Consider the following 19,149-nt stretch of genomic DNA (forward strand, 5'->3'; position numbering starts at 1 on the left):
TCCTTGTAATCAGTTTTAAAAAGATAATATTCATTATACTTTAACCAATCATTCTACCTGGAGCCAGACTACCTGGATTCAAAATATTGACTCTGACACTTGCCTGCATGGAACTTTGACCAAGATACTTAATCTTTCTCTGTTCCAGTTTCTTCGTGTATGAAATGGGAACAATAGTAGTGCCTACTTCATAGGGTTTTGTGCCTGGCAAATAATAAGTACTATACATTGTAGACAATGGTGTTGATAATGACAGTGATGGTGATGATGATGATAACTTGTTTTATAAGTTCATCCTTTTATCTTATTTTTCTTGTTACATTTTTTCTCAGTACACTTTTGAACCATTTCCCCCTTTTCTCTTATGTCTATCCAATTTCATTTCTCTATGTCTAGATGACATGGAGAATTAATAGAAGGTTAAAATCACATAGAAGGAGTCGTTATTTTTATTGATCATTGTGGTGATTTTCAACCATTTTTCAAGGTGATGGTCCTTATACTTTAGGATATTCCATGAAAAGCTGATATTTTGGAGAAGACAAGCTCTGTCTGAGGAGGGAGGTTTGCGGGGGCAGGGGCTCAGGGAGTTATTCTGAAAGCAGTTACAAGACAGATGGCCTCACGCTCTGTTCATGTCTATGCTGGCATTTCTCTTTTCCTTGTTCTTTTCTGTCCCTTTCTTTACCAGTGAAATTACCTTTTTTTTTTTTTTTGCGTTACGCGGGCCTCTCACTGTTGTGGCCTCTCCCGTTGGGGAGCACAGGCTCCGGACACACAGGCTCAGTGGCCATGGCTCACGGGCCCAGCTGCTCCGCAGCATGTGGGATCCTCCCGGACTGGGGCACGAACCCGTGTCCCCTGCATCGGCAGGCGGACTCTCAACCACTGCACCACCAGAGAAGCCCCTGAAATTAACTTTTAAAATCAAGAGCCCGGAACTGACAGCTTAATCACAGGCAGGGCTCACGTGTAACCAGCAGCACCCGTAAAACCATTCTGGGGGCTTCTGGCTGGGAACCATTCTGCTTTGTAGATGCCCAATCACATAGCAGTCGTTAGATGTTTTGAACATCATCCCTAATCATGTAACGAATTTATGAATGGGGTGGAAGGCACCTCACTGAAAAATACCTCGTTTAAGCGCTGCCCTTTATTTCTGGCCTCTCTTTAAGAACTTTTCCCTACACCACTGTTCATCTCTCCCCTCCCACCCTGTCCGTAATTTTTATATCTAACTTGGAGTGCAACTTTAACTAGCAAAGAGCCTGACCAAAATAAAGAATAGAAAACTATTCTGTCTTTCCGTTCAACAATGCCAGCCTGGTTTTGATATCAGACATCCAATGTCTGTACAGTCTGCTAGATGGAAATTTTTTTGTCCTTTGTAAAAAAAAAAAAGTGACCCCTAGGACACACTGTGGTCTTTTATTTGGTTGCCAAGGAAGTGGGGTGTTTTTTTTCCTTGTCTAAAAAGCCTTTCCTTGTGGGATTGGACTTCTCCTTACTTGATGTGATGTTTGGCTCCTTTCCCATGTTACAGGAAAAGCCCTCGCGAGAACTTCCAGGCTGGGCACTTGTCCCCCTGCTCCTCCACCCCTCCTGGCCAGTCACCAAACAGGTACAAGAGGTCAGCAAGCCTTTCTGAGGCTGCTTTGTTTTGGCTAGAGCCTGCTGAGCACATCGCAACCAAATTAGTGCTTGCCCGAGGATTGCGAGGGATTTGTCCATCCATGTCTCTTCCTACACACACACATAGGCGGGAGGAAAGGACACATCCCCATCTGCCTAAAGATTTTATCAGCCCACAGTCGAAAGAGCCAAGTGTGTGACGTTGGCGCGGCTGTGGCCATAGGGCTTTAATTACATTGTGCAGAACCTGCAATCTAATAAGAAAATCCACCAGACAATTGCCGGGCTCCTAAGTCGGCGCCTTTCCCTCCAAGACGGCTCGGACCTTCTAGGCAGGATCCGCTGATGGCTCTTACAGTGAACCAGGCGGGCGCTGAGAAATGAAACTTCATCCTCCCTTTTACTCTACTCGAGCTCTCTAATGATTGCTTCTGGACATTAATTAGGCCCCATGATATTCTTAAAAGCTGCCTGAGCTCCCATTCCCTGGAGAGACAAATGACTGAGTACTCCAAGGTTTTCTTTGATTTAGAAATTTCATTTAACTACTGGATAAGAGGGAAATCCTAATAAATAGAGTTTGCTAAGGGCAACTCTTCCTTTTTTCTCTTGTCTTTCTGTTTCTTCTGTCCCTCTCTTTGCTTCCAAATGATATTGCATATTTTAAAATTTCTTGTGTAATTCCAAGAGCTTTCCCGACAATCGGCATCATTGCAATCCGATCTTAGCTGAGGGAAAGCTGCCTTAGAGCACAGCCATCCTGTCTGAGCCAGGTGGATTGGAAACCCAATGTGAGTTCTTCATACCGGATCACAGAACTTGGTATCAGAGCAGGAATTTGATCCCACATCTGCCTGATACCTGTTAGGCTGTATCACAATTTCCTCTTTATTTTTAAACAACAAAAAAAAAAATTTTAATAAGTAAAAAGAAATGCCCTAGTGGGCCAATGAACCAATTATAGAAAAATTTAACACAACATTAAAACCTTAATAAAGCTAAACTTGACTGTCTTTTAGGACGTAAGAAAACATATGATAAATACATTAAATCATCTCAAGGCATCTGATCACTGTGGTTGAATAGACTACAACGCAAACTTTTTATAACAACTAACACACACACCTACACGCACACACACACACACACACACACACAGAATTCCATGCCACAGTGGAGGCCTATTGTATTTAATCTATCAATTGTCTGCATCTTATACCTAATTCCTACTCATTATCAGTTCAGTAATTGTTTCACTTACGGTATAAACATTTTAAAAACTCATGTTTTATTTATTTATTTATTTTTGCGTGAGGCTCCATATTAGTGTGTTTGACCAATGATTCTAAACGGAACATTTTATTATGGCATATATTTTGCAACTTAGGTCTATAAGTGGGAAGAAGCTGTGCTCTTCGTGTGGGCTTCCATTGGGTAAAGGAGCTGCAATGATCATCGAGACCCTCAATCTCTATTTTCACATCCAGTGCTTTAGGGTATGTATTCATCTCTCTTCTGCCTAAGTACAGTCTCATAATGTCTTTTGGCCTCGTTCTGTGCTGAGTGACTACCTCCTGGAAATCCTGACAGCCTTTGCTTGTGAGGGCCTCCTGACTCTAGGTTGTACAGAAGTGTGCGTGGAGTCCATCCTTCAGGATGAAACTCTCCTATCACGCATCCCTCTGGGATGTCGGGTTAGAGGAGGCAAAACAGATTTGTGCGACGTGTCTTTATAAAACCGTTTTTCGTTGCTAAAGAGCATATACTTTAGCAGGAAGCTGAGAAAGCCACCCTGGAGGACGATGATGCTTCTGAATCTTTTAAGGCCAGATGGATTTATTTGGAATGTCACATCTTTGATGCTTCTCAAACTCTTGAGACTCAATTCAAAGATTTTGGGTCTTTGACTTAATGGAAGATTGTCAATTAAGTGGTTACAGCTAGTTGCTAACTTGTAGGTCTCCAAACGAGTATGTCTGCAGTCACAGACTGAATATCACTTCCTCTGAGAAGCTGACCTGCTTACCACACTAAGTCAAGTTGCCTTGGTTACAGGTCCTTATAGAACCTTTCGTGGTCCTTATCACTCACTATTGAATTGTTTAATTATCATCTGCTCTCTACAAGCTCCGTAAGGGCAGGCACCACGTCTGTCTGGTTCACCACTATATCCTCTGCACCCAGTGAAGATGGTATCAATAAATATGTTTAGATGAATGAATTAATAAATAACTGAAAATGAGGAGGACTAAATTCTAGTCCCAAATCTCCTGCCAACAAGCAGGTGAACGAACCACTTATGCCTGATTTATTATAATATTTACAGGTCAGACTATATCAGCGTTTCCTTTTTTCACCCATGGACATGTTTCAGATAATATATAATTTTGAAGCCAAACCTCTATCTCTGAAAAAGAATCATTTCTTTCTCTTTATAACCCTAACATGCTTTCTGTGTCCTTCTTGGATTTGTCCTGTTTCTCATTAGTAGCCCCCTCAGCTATAAAGTAAACTTGCATGGGTTTAAAATAACTTCTACTTTACCTATAAGCTAAGAGAAAGTGAGTGAGGTTGTCCCAAAGTTATTAATTTAATAATGTCAGTAATCACTGGAAAGCAAAACTGATGGACAAAATGCAATATGGATACTTAATTAGACTCCATTTATCAATATTCTTATTGTAAAATTGACATAGGTAATGTATATCCTAAATTGTCTGGGAATGTTTGGAGGCTATATGCTATTTTTTTTTTTTTTGGCCACGCTGTGTGTCATGTGGGATCTTAGTTCCCCGACCAGGGATCGAACCCCTGCCCCCTGCATTGGAAGCATGGAGTCTTAACCGCTGGACTGCCAGGGAAGTCCCTGGAGGCTTCATACTTTTAAAAAATTCATACTAATACCAAGATAATATGTTCCAACACCACAGTTTATTCTCAGAAACTTTACCAGAACTCAGAATAATCAAGGTGGCAACGAGTCTTTGCAGATTCTCAGCAGATAGGGGACTTGTCTTCTTAGCTGTCAAGGCCTTTATTCTCTCTAGTCACTCACTTCCTGGAGCTGACCTGATGCTTTAAGGTACATCACCGCTTAAATTTATCCCCTACTCTTCTGTGTAGATGCAGCTTGTAACATAATTTGGATGAAACCTCCCTCTACCTGAGATGGCCTTAGAGCATCAGTCTGGGGCTGGCCCTTGTTTCCTGGGCTGGGTCAAGATCCCCCTGCAGTAGGCTGGCATGTTCTCTGATTCAGCCAGTACAGTGTACCCCACAGTCTCTTTCTGCTCTCAGGCTGACTTGGTATCACTGCCTTTAACGTGGAAACATAAAGTGGAATAGCTATTTCCCAGTCATTCTGGTCGGGTAGAACTTACCAACAATGCTAAAAAGCATTTGAAGATTATTCAGAGACAAGTTTCAATATATATTGATCATTCCTTGGCCATGTGTTTATTTAAAACCACTAGGATTTAACCTGTTTAAAACGGTTCTTCCATCTTGATTGAGAATCGGTGTGCATAGGCTTTGGGATCAACCTGATACCACTTACCAACTTCACAACCTTGGACGAGTCAGCTAACCTCTCTGAACTGGTGTCCTTCTCTGAAAAATGCCAGGAGTTAGGATAAAATGCTAAAAGTATATTGTTGCTGGAAGTCAAGTCGTGGTGCAGCATCGAATACATAGTAGATATGCAACAAATGTGGAGGTTGGAGAAGTGATTACTGTACTATTCATGTGAACAATAACTAAACATTATAAGGAAACAGTTCCTTACGCACCTTATAACCTTCTGTTCTTTCTACCCAATAGTGTGGAATTTGTAAAGGACAGCTTGGAGACGCAGTGAGTGGGACGGATGTTAGGATTCGAAATGGTCTTCTAAACTGTAATGACTGCTACATGCGATCCAGAAGTAAGTCCTGAGGGGAAATACCTTGAGATGAATGAGTGCAACCATATATGCCTTTCATAGACTTAGCTTAGGAATTCAGCTACTCTCCATCAGTTGATAACTCCTACACTGAGGGAAAGATACATTAGCATCCAGGTAAAAGAAATGATAATGAAATAATCCCGTATTTACCACTTGTTTCTTGCTGGAAGTTACTGCTATAACATGGACTAATTCTTTTTATCCAGAAGTGCATTAATACACCAGCAGGTAAAAATGTAAACCAAGTTTGAGACATTGCCTGAGCTCACCATAGAGATTTCAGTGAGATGCAGGGATGCTATAAAGTCTGAAACTATTTATTTGTTGAGGCATCTCTTTAGAAGACCAGTAGCATTTGGAGGGTGTTTCACATATGAAGAAGAGCTCTCTACTGCTCATCAAATCAAGCACCAACTCCTCAATATCTACATGCCTCCATTCAGGAGTTTCATGGCATAATATGGGCTTGTTCCCAACTAAATTGAAAATTCTTTGCGAGACAAATGGTGGGTTCTACTTCTCTGTGAATCCCTGCTCCCTCCAAAATACCTTAGTACATACTAATCAGAGAAGCCCCCTTGAGGAGCCTGCCCTCGCATCTCATGTCTGGGTCTCGTGCCACAGAAAGTTAATGTTATTTTGGGGGGACCACCAGGGGGTGCTGTTGCCCAGCTGCTGTTTATAAAATCTGAAACTAGCCAGTGGCTAGCCTCTGAATCCTTCCTCACTCTCCATCCCAAGTATAGTCCTTCTGGTGCATGACCTAGACAGCAGGTGATTCTTCTATGCAAATTCGTCAGTCAAAAACTCTTTTTAAAAAAAAAATATGAGCGAAGATCTGGTGTTTGAAATTCAAGAATTTTTTATTATTTCTCAAAGTAAGTGAAGTGGCATTTTTGTTGTTGTCTTTTTGTTTGTTTGTTTTGTTTGTTTGTTTTTGTGGTACGCGGGCCTCTCACTGTTGTGGCCTCTCCCCTTGCGGAGCACAGGCTCCGGACGCGCAGGCTCAGCGGCCATGGCTCACGGGCCCAGCCGCTCTGCGGCATGTGGGATCTTCCCGGACCGGAGCACGAACCCGTGTCCCCTGCATCGGCAGGCGGACTCTCAACCACTGCGCCACCAAGGAAGCCCTGAAGTGGCATTTTTACAGTCTTTTCATGTGGGTTTCTAAATCTGCAAGACTGAAGATTTTAAGAGTGAAAATTGAAATTAAGTTGTTTTATTGCTATAGATTTTGTAAATTCAGAGAAATATATGCCTATTTTAACAAAATGATGGGAAGTAAAAATTAAACCCAGGTGGTTTTGATCTATGATAAACATTTGACTTGAGGTCAAAACGGTTCCAACTTAGAGCTCCTGCCATCAACCTGGACTATTTTATATGTATTTTATATGTATATACAAAATATTGATATTAATTTTTATACTATGTATTATACATATAAAATATGGGATAATAGTATACCATATATATACCATAAATATATATACAGGTATATACAAGTATATATATATACATGTATAATATATAATAATTATATTTTACTTAAACTATATTTGTATTTGTTTGTTTTGGTTTTTTGTTTGGGTGTTTTTCTTCTTTATCCCTCCCGCCCTCCCTATCCCACCCCTCTAGATGGTCACAAAGCACCGAGCTGATCTCCCTGTGCTATGTGGCTGCTTTGCACTAGTTATCTATTTTATTTATTTATTTATTTATTTTTAATTTATTGGAGTATAGTTGATTTACAATGTTGTGTTAGTTTCAGGTGTACAGCAGAGTGAATCAGTTATAGATATACATGTACCCAACATTTTTGGCAAATTAAAAAAAATGATAATGTTAGGAGAAATTGGGAGCTTCCTCTTTTTCTTTTTTTTTTTTTTTACTTTTGAAGAAGAATATTCTTTGATTTTCTCTTCTTGCGCCAATGCTCTTCTCTTTATTTAATTTTGAATTTTATTTTATTTATTTTTTTATACAGAACGTTCTTATTAGTCATTAAAAAGGAAAACTAAACCCTTTTGTCTCAGGATTCAAAGTGATTTTTTTCCTATCATCTAACATAAATTGGAGTTTTCCCTGCAACCTCAATGACCTGCTGAATGTGAGTCATGGTACCAGAAGAGGGCGCTGTTAGGTTGATGGCCTCTTGAACCAGATTTGAAAAGTGCTGTAAATCTGAATTTCTTTCATAATTTGAAGTGCTTGAAGAATGCCAGCAGAGAACAAACCTGAACTCACCTCTGGATAACAGTGACCTGCTTTCATCCAGATTTTCATTTTAATTGAGAAGCTGGGTGTTTCGTTGTCATTTCTTTGGAAATTAGCTTTTCAGATCTAGGCCAGCAATTTTTCTGTTGTGTATACAAACATAAAGGCCACTAACTGCTTTTGATTCCAAATCTAAAGACAAGAACCATAGAGTTCCTGTAATTGTCCTGTAAGATGAAAAATAAGGTGATTGGAGGTAGATTAAAGATATGGTTTTTTTTTAATGTTTTTGATGCAATATTTTACTAGGATGTTTTTTAGAATACTAAGGTACTAAGAAGAAAGCAAAAAGGCTCATTATGTCTCTGTCTAGATAACCAATATCAATATTCAAAAGAATAAATAAATAGAAGTTATAAGTAGTAAAAGGTTAGAAAAATTAGATTGTTTAGAAAGATACCAAATTAAAAGTGAACCTCTTCAACCTTAACCACGTAATCACTTTCTAATAAGTTGTTGGGGAGAGGGGCAGAATGTATGTTTGTATACACGCACATGCGTGCGCACACACACACACACACAGGTGCATATGTGTGTGACACATCTACCTGTATTGGTTCTTATTTCACAAAGGTAATGACGTAGCCACAGTGGTACTTAGTTTTTGTTGCTGTTGTTTTTCACCTAATGATATATCTTGGGAATTTTTCCATATAGCATTTTCTTTCTCCTCATTCTTTTTAATGGCTCTTTAATAGCTGCATACAATCCCATTGTGTGGACTTAACCATAATTTAAAACTAATGCTCTATGAATGAGTGCTCCAGTTATTTCTAGTTTTTTAATATTATTTTTTAAATGCTCCAGCGAACATCCTTGTATGTATGTCTTGATGAACATTTGAAAGCATTTTCACAGGGTAGCTTCTGAGCAGTGGTACTGCTGAATAAAAAGGCATGTGCTTTTTAAATTTTCAGGCAACTTGCCTAATTATCTTCCAGAAAAGTGTATGCTCCCTGCAAAGTATATAAGAGAGCCTCTTTCTCTCTTCATGCCTATGTCAGCTCTGGATATCATCAAACTTTTAAAATTTCCACTCTGCTAAGTGGGGAGGAAAAAAAAAAAGAAAAAAAAAACCTCTTTGCTTTGATCCGTAGTCTTTAACTATAAATGAGTTTAAACATCTTTTCATATGTTTGTTCACCATTTATATTTCTTTTTCTATTGACATTTATATTTCTTTATCTTTTGCCCATTGTTCTATTGGCAGTTGATTTTTACGAGTTCTTTGTAAATTAAGGAAAATTTCCCTTTATTTTATATTTGCTGCTTTGGGCAGTTATCATTGGTCTTTCTACTTTGTGATTTTTTTTTCATAGAAAAGATTTTCATTTTAAATAGTTAAACATATCTCTTTTTTTCCTTTTTGGATTCGGGGTTTTGTGTCCTCCTTAGAAAAACTCTCACTATTCCAAGGGTATAAATAAATTTAGCTGAGATTTCTCCTAGAATTATTTTCTGGGTTTTTTTGGCATGTAAACATGTGATAATCAGAAATGTATTTGGGGACAAGAAATAAGATAAATAGTAGCTTTATTTTTTTTTGCAATTAGCCAATTGTATGTCTATAACTTAATGAATAATCCCATTTTTTCTTGTTAATTTGAAATACCAGCTTTCTCTTAAACTAAGTTCCCATATATATTTGGGTCTTCTGGATATTTTATTATGTTTTATTAACCTATTTATTCTCTAGTATCAGGTTTAATTATTATAGCTTCATATTATGTTTCAATATTGAAGCAGAGAATGTCTACCTTCTCTCCAATTATTTTTTCCGAGTTTTCCTAACTCTCATGTTTATTTTTCCAGATAAATGTTAATATCATTTTAGGCTAAACTTTAATTAAGTCAACACATGACAGGGAGAATGACCAGTACATCTGAGAATACTGCTCATTTTTCTTGGTGTCATAAGGAAAAACTATATCTTCAGAGTGAATAGATGGAAAGGCTAATAATTGGCTAGAGAAATACACTTGAATCAGTTGAATATACCCCAAATGCATAAAAGAGTCAGAATGGGAAAAATGGCTAAAATTGTGTTTTTCTTTTTTTTTTTTTCTTTTGATCTAAGTTGAGAAGAGGGGAGATGGATAGATGTGAGGGGTGGTTTACATCATAAGCATTCTAAGTGAAACAAAATAATTTCATTGTGTAGAATAATAAAACCTGAATATATAAGCCTATTTTCTTTAAGTAAGTAGCCACGTTTAAATGAAATTTTTCTCTTGGAGGGGAAAAAGAGCATAGCGGCATATTAAAATGCAATTCCTAAAAGCAATGTAAACCGTTTTTAAGTTCGTATGTAAATGGGAATAGAAGTGCAAAACAAATTACCTGTCATGGATCAAGCCATCACATGTTTAACTGGTACCATTTGTGCTTGGGTGTTAGATGACCACGTCTTTGTGTCTGTTCCATCATTCACTCTTGTGAGATGCATTTAATGCAAAATCCCTGGGGTCTTTTCCAGTGTTGCGATTGCCTCATCACAACTCTAGTGCCTAAAATGAAGGAGAAACTTTGTGAAGGTTTCAGCAGGAAATATGGGACCCAAACCATCCTTCCTAGATAGGTTTGCCAGATAAAATACAAGATGCCCCGTTAAATGTTTTTGAATTTCAGATAACAGTGAATTTTTTTTAGTATGTGTGTCCCAAACATCACCTGCTCAGGATGTAGCACAAGTATATCCCAAATATCCCATGGGAGGTATACTAAAAAATGTATCTGTTGTTTATCTAAAATTCAAATTTTGTTGGGTGTTCTGTATTTTATTTGCTAAATCTAACAATCCTTATATCTAGATCGTATGTCAAATTCCTCCTCTTGCAATGTATTTATTCTTAGAGAAACCACAACCTAGAGAAACTGAAAGAAGAGAGATTATTTTCTTGCTTATTTGCCCCAGAAGACAAGGTAGAAAACTTGGTGGAGATCATTTGGTTTAGGGTGAAATCCAGAGGACTGAATTCAACCAAACTTGACAGGGCACATGAATCACCTTGTTCAGTTCTGGAACGGGGCTCGAAAGTCTGCATTTCTAACAAGCTCCAGGTGATGCCAGTATGGCTGGTCCCTGGATCACACTTTGAGTAGCATAGTGGGACAAGTTTCCCCTCCCTGGAGGGAAGAGACTTCGGCAAAGGGCATTGCTAATTTTGGAAATGTTTGAACATCTGAAGCCAGAATGGTTGACTACTTTAACCAAATGTTGCTCTGTGTTCTTTGTCCCAGGTGCTGGCCAACCCACAACATTGTGACGTGGTTTTCGAGCTTCCGGATCACTCACCATTTCCTTACTGAGGGTGTCCCCTGGCAATCGTTTAACAAAACCCTAAGTGCAGGGGCTCTTCAGCATTCATCTAATTTCTGAAAGGCTATTCTAAAAGATGGTATCTGTTCTTTTGTAGCACAGTGTTTGTGTTTTTCCTGCTTTCCTTTTTTTTTTTTTTTTTTTGGCATTTGCACAGTATATACAAAAGAATATTGAATTGTAACGATCCTGAATAGTTCCAAAAAAAGGTCTTAGCATGGTCAAACAGGCTTACAGTTTAAAATGTGTTATTCTCTTCTTTGGGAGTTAATGAGATAAATGATGCAATAAACCTGGGTTTTTTTTAGCATTTCTAGGAATTAAAAACTTTGTGTTTACAGAATTGAGCTGCAGAAAATGCAGGACATGCCAATTTGAGACATGTGGTCTTCTGAAACAGGAGCATACAGTTAATGCATTTCAGAAACTAAAAATCAGACCATCAAGCTCTGAGCTATAACTTGTTTTTAATGCAAAGATGCTAGTCTGATAATATATACTGTAATCCTGAAACATTTGTGTTACTTACTTTTTGAGGTGGAAGTCATACCAATAAATTATTGCACCGTTAGTGTTAGATTCTGTGTCCTTTGGAAGTTATGCCATTGCTGTAGGCTGACCCATCACATAGAGAGAACCCTTGCTATACGGGCTAGGCTTACACTCTGGGACATTGCCCAAGGGTAGGAAGAAACCAGAGGGACATAATTCAGTCATCATTTCCAAAGTTATTACCAAAATCTGTGAGGAAGTTTAATCTTCCAAAGAGTGGTGGGTCAATGATAGCCAGGAGGGCTTTGTTGCTTGCTTCTCTTCAGGCTCTAGATTCAATAAGAGGCTCAGTGTGGGACATATGGAAGCTCTCATTGAGATCAGCCCATCATTAGGTGTGACCACCGCTCACCCTTGCCTGCAAGTTCTCCTTGGGGGGTCTGAAGCCCAGGTGGCTAAAGTAAAGCATTAAGTCCATCTTAATAGAATCTGAATGACATATGATGTGAGAAGCCACTAGCACGTGATCGACAAGAACCTACTGTTCACATCGTGCCCTGTCCACCCTCCTGGATACCTACCTGCTCTCCTCACGCCCTACATCACCAACTCTCTTTACTACCAAGAATACTGGACCTTGCTCATGGAGAAGTTTAGCGAGAAACTCTTGCGGAGAGCTGGTTTATTTTTTGCCCTGTGTGATGAATTTCATCTGGCCAAGAAAGGAATCAAGTTACTAAAAAGCATCACATTTTAGATCTCCAGGCTGTTTTCTTTAAGACTGGGGAAAGGGGGACTATTTATTCTGCCTTAAAATGATGGCAAATAAGTGATGATGACAGATGACATTTTGTGAATGTAGACTCCAGATATACTCCTAATAGGTTAATGTAGTCATAAAAAGAAATCAAGTAGATGTTTTTCTGTTATGTAAGCAATAATTTTTTTTCTGTGTCTTATTGAATATGACTAGCAATTATTTATTTACATGCTAGACGGTTCTCTGCATGCGGGTTCCATGTAAGTACAGAAATTTCCTCAGCCACTGGAGGTATCTTGACCATTTTGTCATTTGGATGAGCTGTTGTTAGATTGAAATTTACACATCATCTCATTTAAAATTGTGCCTTAGAAAATGCAAAGCTGTTACACATAGTCAGTGATGAATTAAGGATGCAGTACATTGAAGAGAGATGAAGTCCCCTCCAAGTTCTCAAGACTTCTCGTGGAGGTGTTCGCTGTTTTACAGGAGGAAAAAAATTTAAAAAAAGAAAAAGAAAAATAGAAAAACTAAAAAAAAGTACGTTTTGAACATGTACAGATTAAGTCCAATATTTTGATTAACCACCTGCATGTTTTATTAAATATTTTGATAATGTGGATGTTTACACTTTGCATGATCCTAGCAGAGTACTTTACCACCAGTAATGCACAAACATGTACAATATGATTCTTCATAACCGATTTTTCTAGAATACTTTTTACATGTGGAACTCCATCTGTTCTGTAAGGATTCTATGAATATTGCACATTCTCTTCTGGTTTCACAAACTCATTTATACATATTTCTTAGTGAGACTCATTGTACATTGTATTGAAGCTAGAATCAAGAAAACTAAAGCCCCATCTCCAACTGCGAAATGTGCTTTTCCATAATGAACAATAGTCACCAGCACAGAATAATCTCCAACATTTTCTAAATTCTAATTGCCAACTGTTTCTATTTATATTTGATTTATATTTCATTTGGAGTCTGTTACATGGCAGCTCGGGCAGACTAGATCTTGTTTTTTCCAATGCAGCATAATGAGTATGATCTATTTCTTTTCAAATAATCTTTGAGATCCCAGGAAAAAAAAAAAAGTGCTCTGCTCTGTTGAGCTACAATGTAAATGTGTTTGTTTAAAAAACAGATGAGGCAAGTGAGTGATTTATTGTTGCTGAGGAAGTATATCTTTTTTTTTTTTTCTTATACTTCAAAAGCTTGTCCCTTCTCTTTCTTAAGGAAAAAAATGGGTAACTCTTTGTTTTTCACTTGCAAACTTTCATGACATGTGTTCATTCTTTCCGTGTAGTGTTACTAATGCAATACATATTATAGTTATCTATACACAGTGTAAGACTTAACAGGCTGAAATGATCCACCTCATATGTGAGTCCGTCCAAAAGATGTTACTGTTCTGGGTGGGCCAATGTTCTATATCAGTTACACTAACCTTCATTTAAAATATTTATTCTAAAATGCCTCTGAGAAATAGTAAAAAATAAACATAAAAAAGTTGTCTAAAATGCAACAGCTTTTATAGTAAATGTACATTTATAAATAAAATACTCAAATCAACTTTGTATTTCATTGATTTTTTTTGAGGGGTGGGGGGGCCAGTTTTCTTACTTGGGGAAGAGAGAATCAGGCTGTCTCTCTCTTGCAGCTTTTGGTCCAGAGTTACAGGGTCAGTTGATGGCAATGATGCGTATTTGCATATGTATATTGATGCATCTTGAGGTCAGCTATTTAAGGCAAATCAAACTTACCAGCTGACTGTAGGAGTCACCAAGGAATTGCCTGCCACTGAAGGATTCAAACTCCTTGAGATGAGAATCACAATAACCAGGAGAGACCATGCAAATACCAGAGGAAATTGTCTAAAACAACCAAATGATGGTTTACTTCCAGTACTGGCTAGAGAAAACCATGTCAAACCCTTTAAAGCCGCTGTATTCTGCCGCTTTTTCCAGTGCTGACCCAATGCTCCCTCTCACTGTATACATACAGTCTGTTCACTGAGGACCTTTCTCTCCATTGTTGAATCTGGGAATATCCTTTGAAAAGGTGGCATCCTGCTGATACTGTATCAGCAAAATACACATGTATCTTGCCTGGCACTGTGTCTCAAATTTGTAGGTGGTCGCAATAGCAATCAAATTCCTTGAAAGTTTCCATCATTTTAAGATGCAATATTCTAATTGCTACTGCAAGTTGTATTCTGATGCTTTTTTTGCAAAGTTTGGTATGCAGTTAGTAGTTGCTGCTGTTTCCATATAAAAGTGAATTCTTTGCCTTTTGTAAGAGAATTTTAGCAACTATTGGAGTAATTTAATATATCCATTGTTATTTAAGTGAAAGTTTATTCAACTACAATGCATTTCAAAACAAAGAAAAGATTGTTATTCTAACATGTTATCTATGCAGAATGTCTTTATTAAAAGAAGAACATTTTACCTGGGATAATGTTGAACTAGCTTTTCTTCCATTGACTTTCTTCAAGACCTAAGGACTCCTTTTTAAGGTCTGAATCTGGACCACAAAGGATCTCTCCCCATCCTTTGGCATTATCTAAGTCAGGGGTTACAAACTCAAATGACTGGAGGGACCAGCTAGGTATTGTAAATGAGGACCAGAAGAGGACAGTATTAAGAGAGTGGTATAGACTATGGCAAACTGAAAAAAGAACAGTTTTGTCTAACAAATGAACATATCTACGAAACAGAAACAGATTCACAGACGTAGAGAACAGACTTGTGGTTGCCAAGGGGGAGGAGGGGTGGGAGAGAGAAGGATTGGGAGTTTGGGATTAGCAGATGCAAACTAGTATATATAGGATGGATAAACAACAAGGTCCTACTGGATAGCACAGGGAACTATATTCAGTATCCTGTGATGAACCGTAATGGAAAAGAATATATATGTATAACTGAGTCAATTTGCTGTACAGCAGAAATTAACACAATACTGTAAATCAACTATACTTCAATAAAATTTTAAATAATAATAATAAACATTGGCACTGGTGCACAGCAAAAAAAGTAATCCTGTCTAAAGAAGGAGGCAGCTACCCATCTCTAACCCATTGTTTTCATACGAAATCCCCAGCTTTTTAAATATTGACAATTCAAAGCATTTTCCAGCACAGTGCCAACCAAAACTGTGAGGCTCCACAAAATATACCCACAAGTCCAATTTTGTTCTCAGGCCACAACCTGTAACGAAATCTCTTTTCTATCAGCTGCTACTAACTTGCTGTGAGTCCTTTCATTTGACAAATACGTCAAGATTTGCCATCCAAATTTTTGCTTTGGGAGTGTCTTGGGTCATTCAGAGAAAGAAGCTGATAAAGCCATTAATCAGCAGGTGGTATCGCTACAATTCATGACACTTTTCAGCATTATTTGTGTATTGTCATCAAAAATTGCTCTTTCACAAGCACCCATGTTCAGCATTTTGCAGAACCATGCCCTTCCCCTTCCTTCTTTCTTCTGAATGACTCAAAAGGGCAGAAAAGTGTGTAAATATACAAGGCAGAATCTTTTCTGAACTTGTTTAGCGCCATTTTATCAACTGTACTTTTGCAAGCATTGTTTTATTTGTCAAAAAGCATTTCTGGCACATGAGAAGATAAATGTATGCCTCCACATTTTATAGATGATGAACAGAGGTACACGAGGAATAAGTGACTTATTCTGAATGAGTGTAAGATTTTACATAACTGTGTATTTCAACTGGCTCCAGCCAGGAGGGATTAGGTGAGGCTCACATTCAACTCTGCCTGGTCCTTATGTCTGGGACCCCACATGAGACCAACTAGAAGGACCCCTGAGCATAGCTGGACTTCGCAGGATTTAATCCGCACTCAAACGGACACTAGAACACTCTTTTTATAGTAAACTTACAAAATACTCCAATAGACTTATTATCCCATTTTTACCCCTTTGGCGTGACCTTGGACACTTTGGTGTTTGCTGGAGAGGAGGCCGAGGAGTGTGTGTCTCCACACCATCCACACCTCTGGCCAGAGCCGCAGGGACCTCTCTCCCGACACACACCACCTGCAAAGCCTCCCCCGCCCAACCCCAAGTCTGGTCTCCAGAACTGGGGGATACCAGTTCTGCCTGATAGATAACCCAACTTTTGTGTTGCTAAACTGGTCCTCCCCTTTCTCAAACTCAACAGCCAAGGCCTGAACAAAGGAAAGGTCCCTCTCTAACCACTCTGTTGGGGAGAAGACACTGAGGGTCCAGCTCATTGATTCCTATAGTACAGTAGCATTTCACCACAAACGAATTCATTCATACAGGAATCAAGGCGTTTCGCTTTTTCAGCAGGAATAATGACATTGTCCATGAAAACCTGTTTTCCTCATGGTCCACCAAGGAGAGAGAGAATAATCATAACCAAAACCTGTTGGTTTAGAAAATACCTTGGCTGGGGAGTTCGCCTACAGTCCAGTGGTTAAAATGTGACACTTTCATTGCTGTGGGCCCGGGTTCGATCCCTGGCGAGGGAATTAAGAAAAAAAAAAAAAAAGAAGAAGAAGAAGAAGTAAAGAAAATACCTTGGCTGAAAGTGACTGAAGTATAACTATAGGAAGCCCCTGTCAAACATCATGTCAAGCGCTACACCCTGACTCTTAATGGTACAATATTAATGACTGTCCCAAGCTCTGACCTTGGAACATTCAACAGTTCCTCCTGAATTCATGAAAAGTTGTGATGAAAGTATTTCACGTTTTCTAACACTTTGAAAATTGAGAAGCTGCTCCTTGTTTATATACTAACACTCTGGGAAACAAGTGAAATATTTGATTAGAGAAATGGAGAATGCCTATTCTGAGATGATCTAAGAAAGTTTGAAAAGAACAAAGGAATTTGCCTTACCAAATGGTAAACTTTACTAGAAAGAGAACAATAAACAAAGTAGGTATCTTGGGCAAGAATGGATAAACTAATTATAATTAACACAACAAAGTATATGGCCCAGAAACAGACCCAAGTAAACACAAAAATGTTAGTGCATAATAATGATAACACAAATCAGTAGATAAAGGAGAGACAGTTGATTAATGTCATCTCTTTATCACAAAATTAATTCCAGATGAGTTAATTTTTGTCAAGTATGAAAAACACAAACAGGAAAAGGAAGAATTAGGATTTAAATATGCTTAAAAACGTACTCAATAAAGAGAATTTTAAGCAAAATTTACAAGTAATAAGAAACTAGGGGAAATATTCCCAACAAACATGACAAAGGATTAATATCCTTAACATATGAAATCCTTTACAAATCAATAGAAAATGAGCAAAAGGACATAAAAAAGCTGACAAAAAAAATATAAATGGCCAATAAACATGAAAAAAAGTTCAGCCTTACTTGTGATCAAAGAAATGCAAATTTTAAAAGTAAGATAAGGCTATCTCTACCCCCCCAAAAATAGAAAGTCCTCAATTATATTAAGAATTTAAAAACTTCTATATCGCAAAAAGAAAGTTGTTTTGTTTTGTTTTGTTTTGTTGCGGTACGCGGGCCTCTCACTGTTGTGGCCTCTCCCGTTGCAGAGCACAGGCTCCGGACGCGCAGGCTCAGCAGCCATGGCTCACGGGCTCAGCCGCTCCGCGGCATGTAGGATCTTCCCGGACCAGGGCACGAACCCATGTCCCCTGCATCGGCAGGCGGACTCTCAACCACTGTGCCACCAGGGAAGCCCCAAGAAAGTTTTTAATAAAGCTACAAACCAAGAGAAGTTCTTTGTCACACATACAGCCAACAATTAGCATACAAACTATATAAAGAACTGCAAAATATCAATAAGAACAGGTCAATAGAAAAATGGACAAAAGACATGAAAAGGCATAACAAAAAATATATATATATTCAATTTTATTAGGAATGAAATGCAAATTAAAAACATTATGAAATGCCACCATATACCCGTGAGATTGATAAAAATTTAAACTTTAATGATATCAAGCGTCAGTGAGGATGGAGAATGGGAACTCACACACTGCTAATGAGAATGTATATTGGTAAACAACTGTGCATTATCTAGTGAAGTTGATGAAGCTCATACCCCTTGATGGAGCAATTTCACTTCTAGAACATAAACACCTTAGCCTAAACTCTAGAGAAGCTCGAGAAACTCTCACAGATGTCCATGGGACAGGTTCAAGGATGTCCCTCACAGCGCTGCTTTATATAAATTACAGTACTCCGTTTTAGCAGTGAAAAATGAGTGAGCCACGGAGGGCACAGATACACTTGGATGAATCTCGGAAAACATAACATTTGGTTAAAATAGCAAGATACCAGAGGTTACATACAGTATGACACCCATTGATATGAAGTCCAAAGGCAGTAGAAAACTAAGCATTATAGTCTCTGTGGGTACATAGTATGTGGTAAAAGAGCAAAGCAAAGCAAAGAAATAATATAAACAAAATTGAGGATTTGTGGTTAAAGGAGGGGAATGTTGTCAGGGAGGGCACACCGGAAGTATCAACTTGATTGCCTTTTTATTTTTTATCATCCACTCATAAGTTCTGTTTTGTTGAGTACCTTCAGCCTTACCAGATATTGCCAAACTGCTTTCAAAGGTGATTGTTCCAAGTAGCCTGACAACAGTGTGTGGAAGATCCTATTTCCCCCATCACACCCAAAACTCGCCAAGTCAGGCTTGTTAACTTTTACCTCTCTGGTGGAAAGGAAATGGTATTT

The 19,149-nt window shown here is 38.4% G+C and overlaps 1 protein-coding gene across 11 annotated transcripts in view; it reads left to right on the forward strand.

The window, feature by feature from the left end:
• LIMCH1 (LIM and calponin homology domains 1) overlaps positions 1–14,004 on the forward strand; it is a 340,013-nt gene extending 326,009 nt beyond the window's left edge. For 6 of the 11 annotated variants that reach the window (XM_067735824.1, XM_067735825.1, XM_067735823.1 and 3 more), the window contains 4 exons: positions 1,544–1,630; positions 3,020–3,128; positions 5,452–5,554; positions 11,093–14,004. In XM_067735824.1, the coding sequence (XP_067591925.1) occupies positions 1,544–1,630; positions 3,020–3,128; positions 5,452–5,554; positions 11,093–11,118 (325 nt within the window). In that variant the 3' untranslated portion in view covers positions 11,119–14,004. The remainder of the gene's footprint in view (positions 1–1,543; positions 1,631–3,019; positions 3,129–5,451; positions 5,555–11,092) is intronic. The other 5 variants (XM_067735831.1, XM_067735826.1, XM_067735829.1 and 2 more) reach the window with 2 other exon arrangements.
• The last annotated feature ends 5,145 nt before the right edge of the window (positions 14,005–19,149 follow it).

The sequence above is a fragment of the Pseudorca crassidens genome, chromosome 4 (assembly GCF_039906515.1).
Source record: "Pseudorca crassidens isolate mPseCra1 chromosome 4, mPseCra1.hap1, whole genome shotgun sequence".
In the NCBI taxonomy this organism is placed as follows: Eukaryota; Metazoa; Chordata; class Mammalia; order Artiodactyla; family Delphinidae; genus Pseudorca; species Pseudorca crassidens.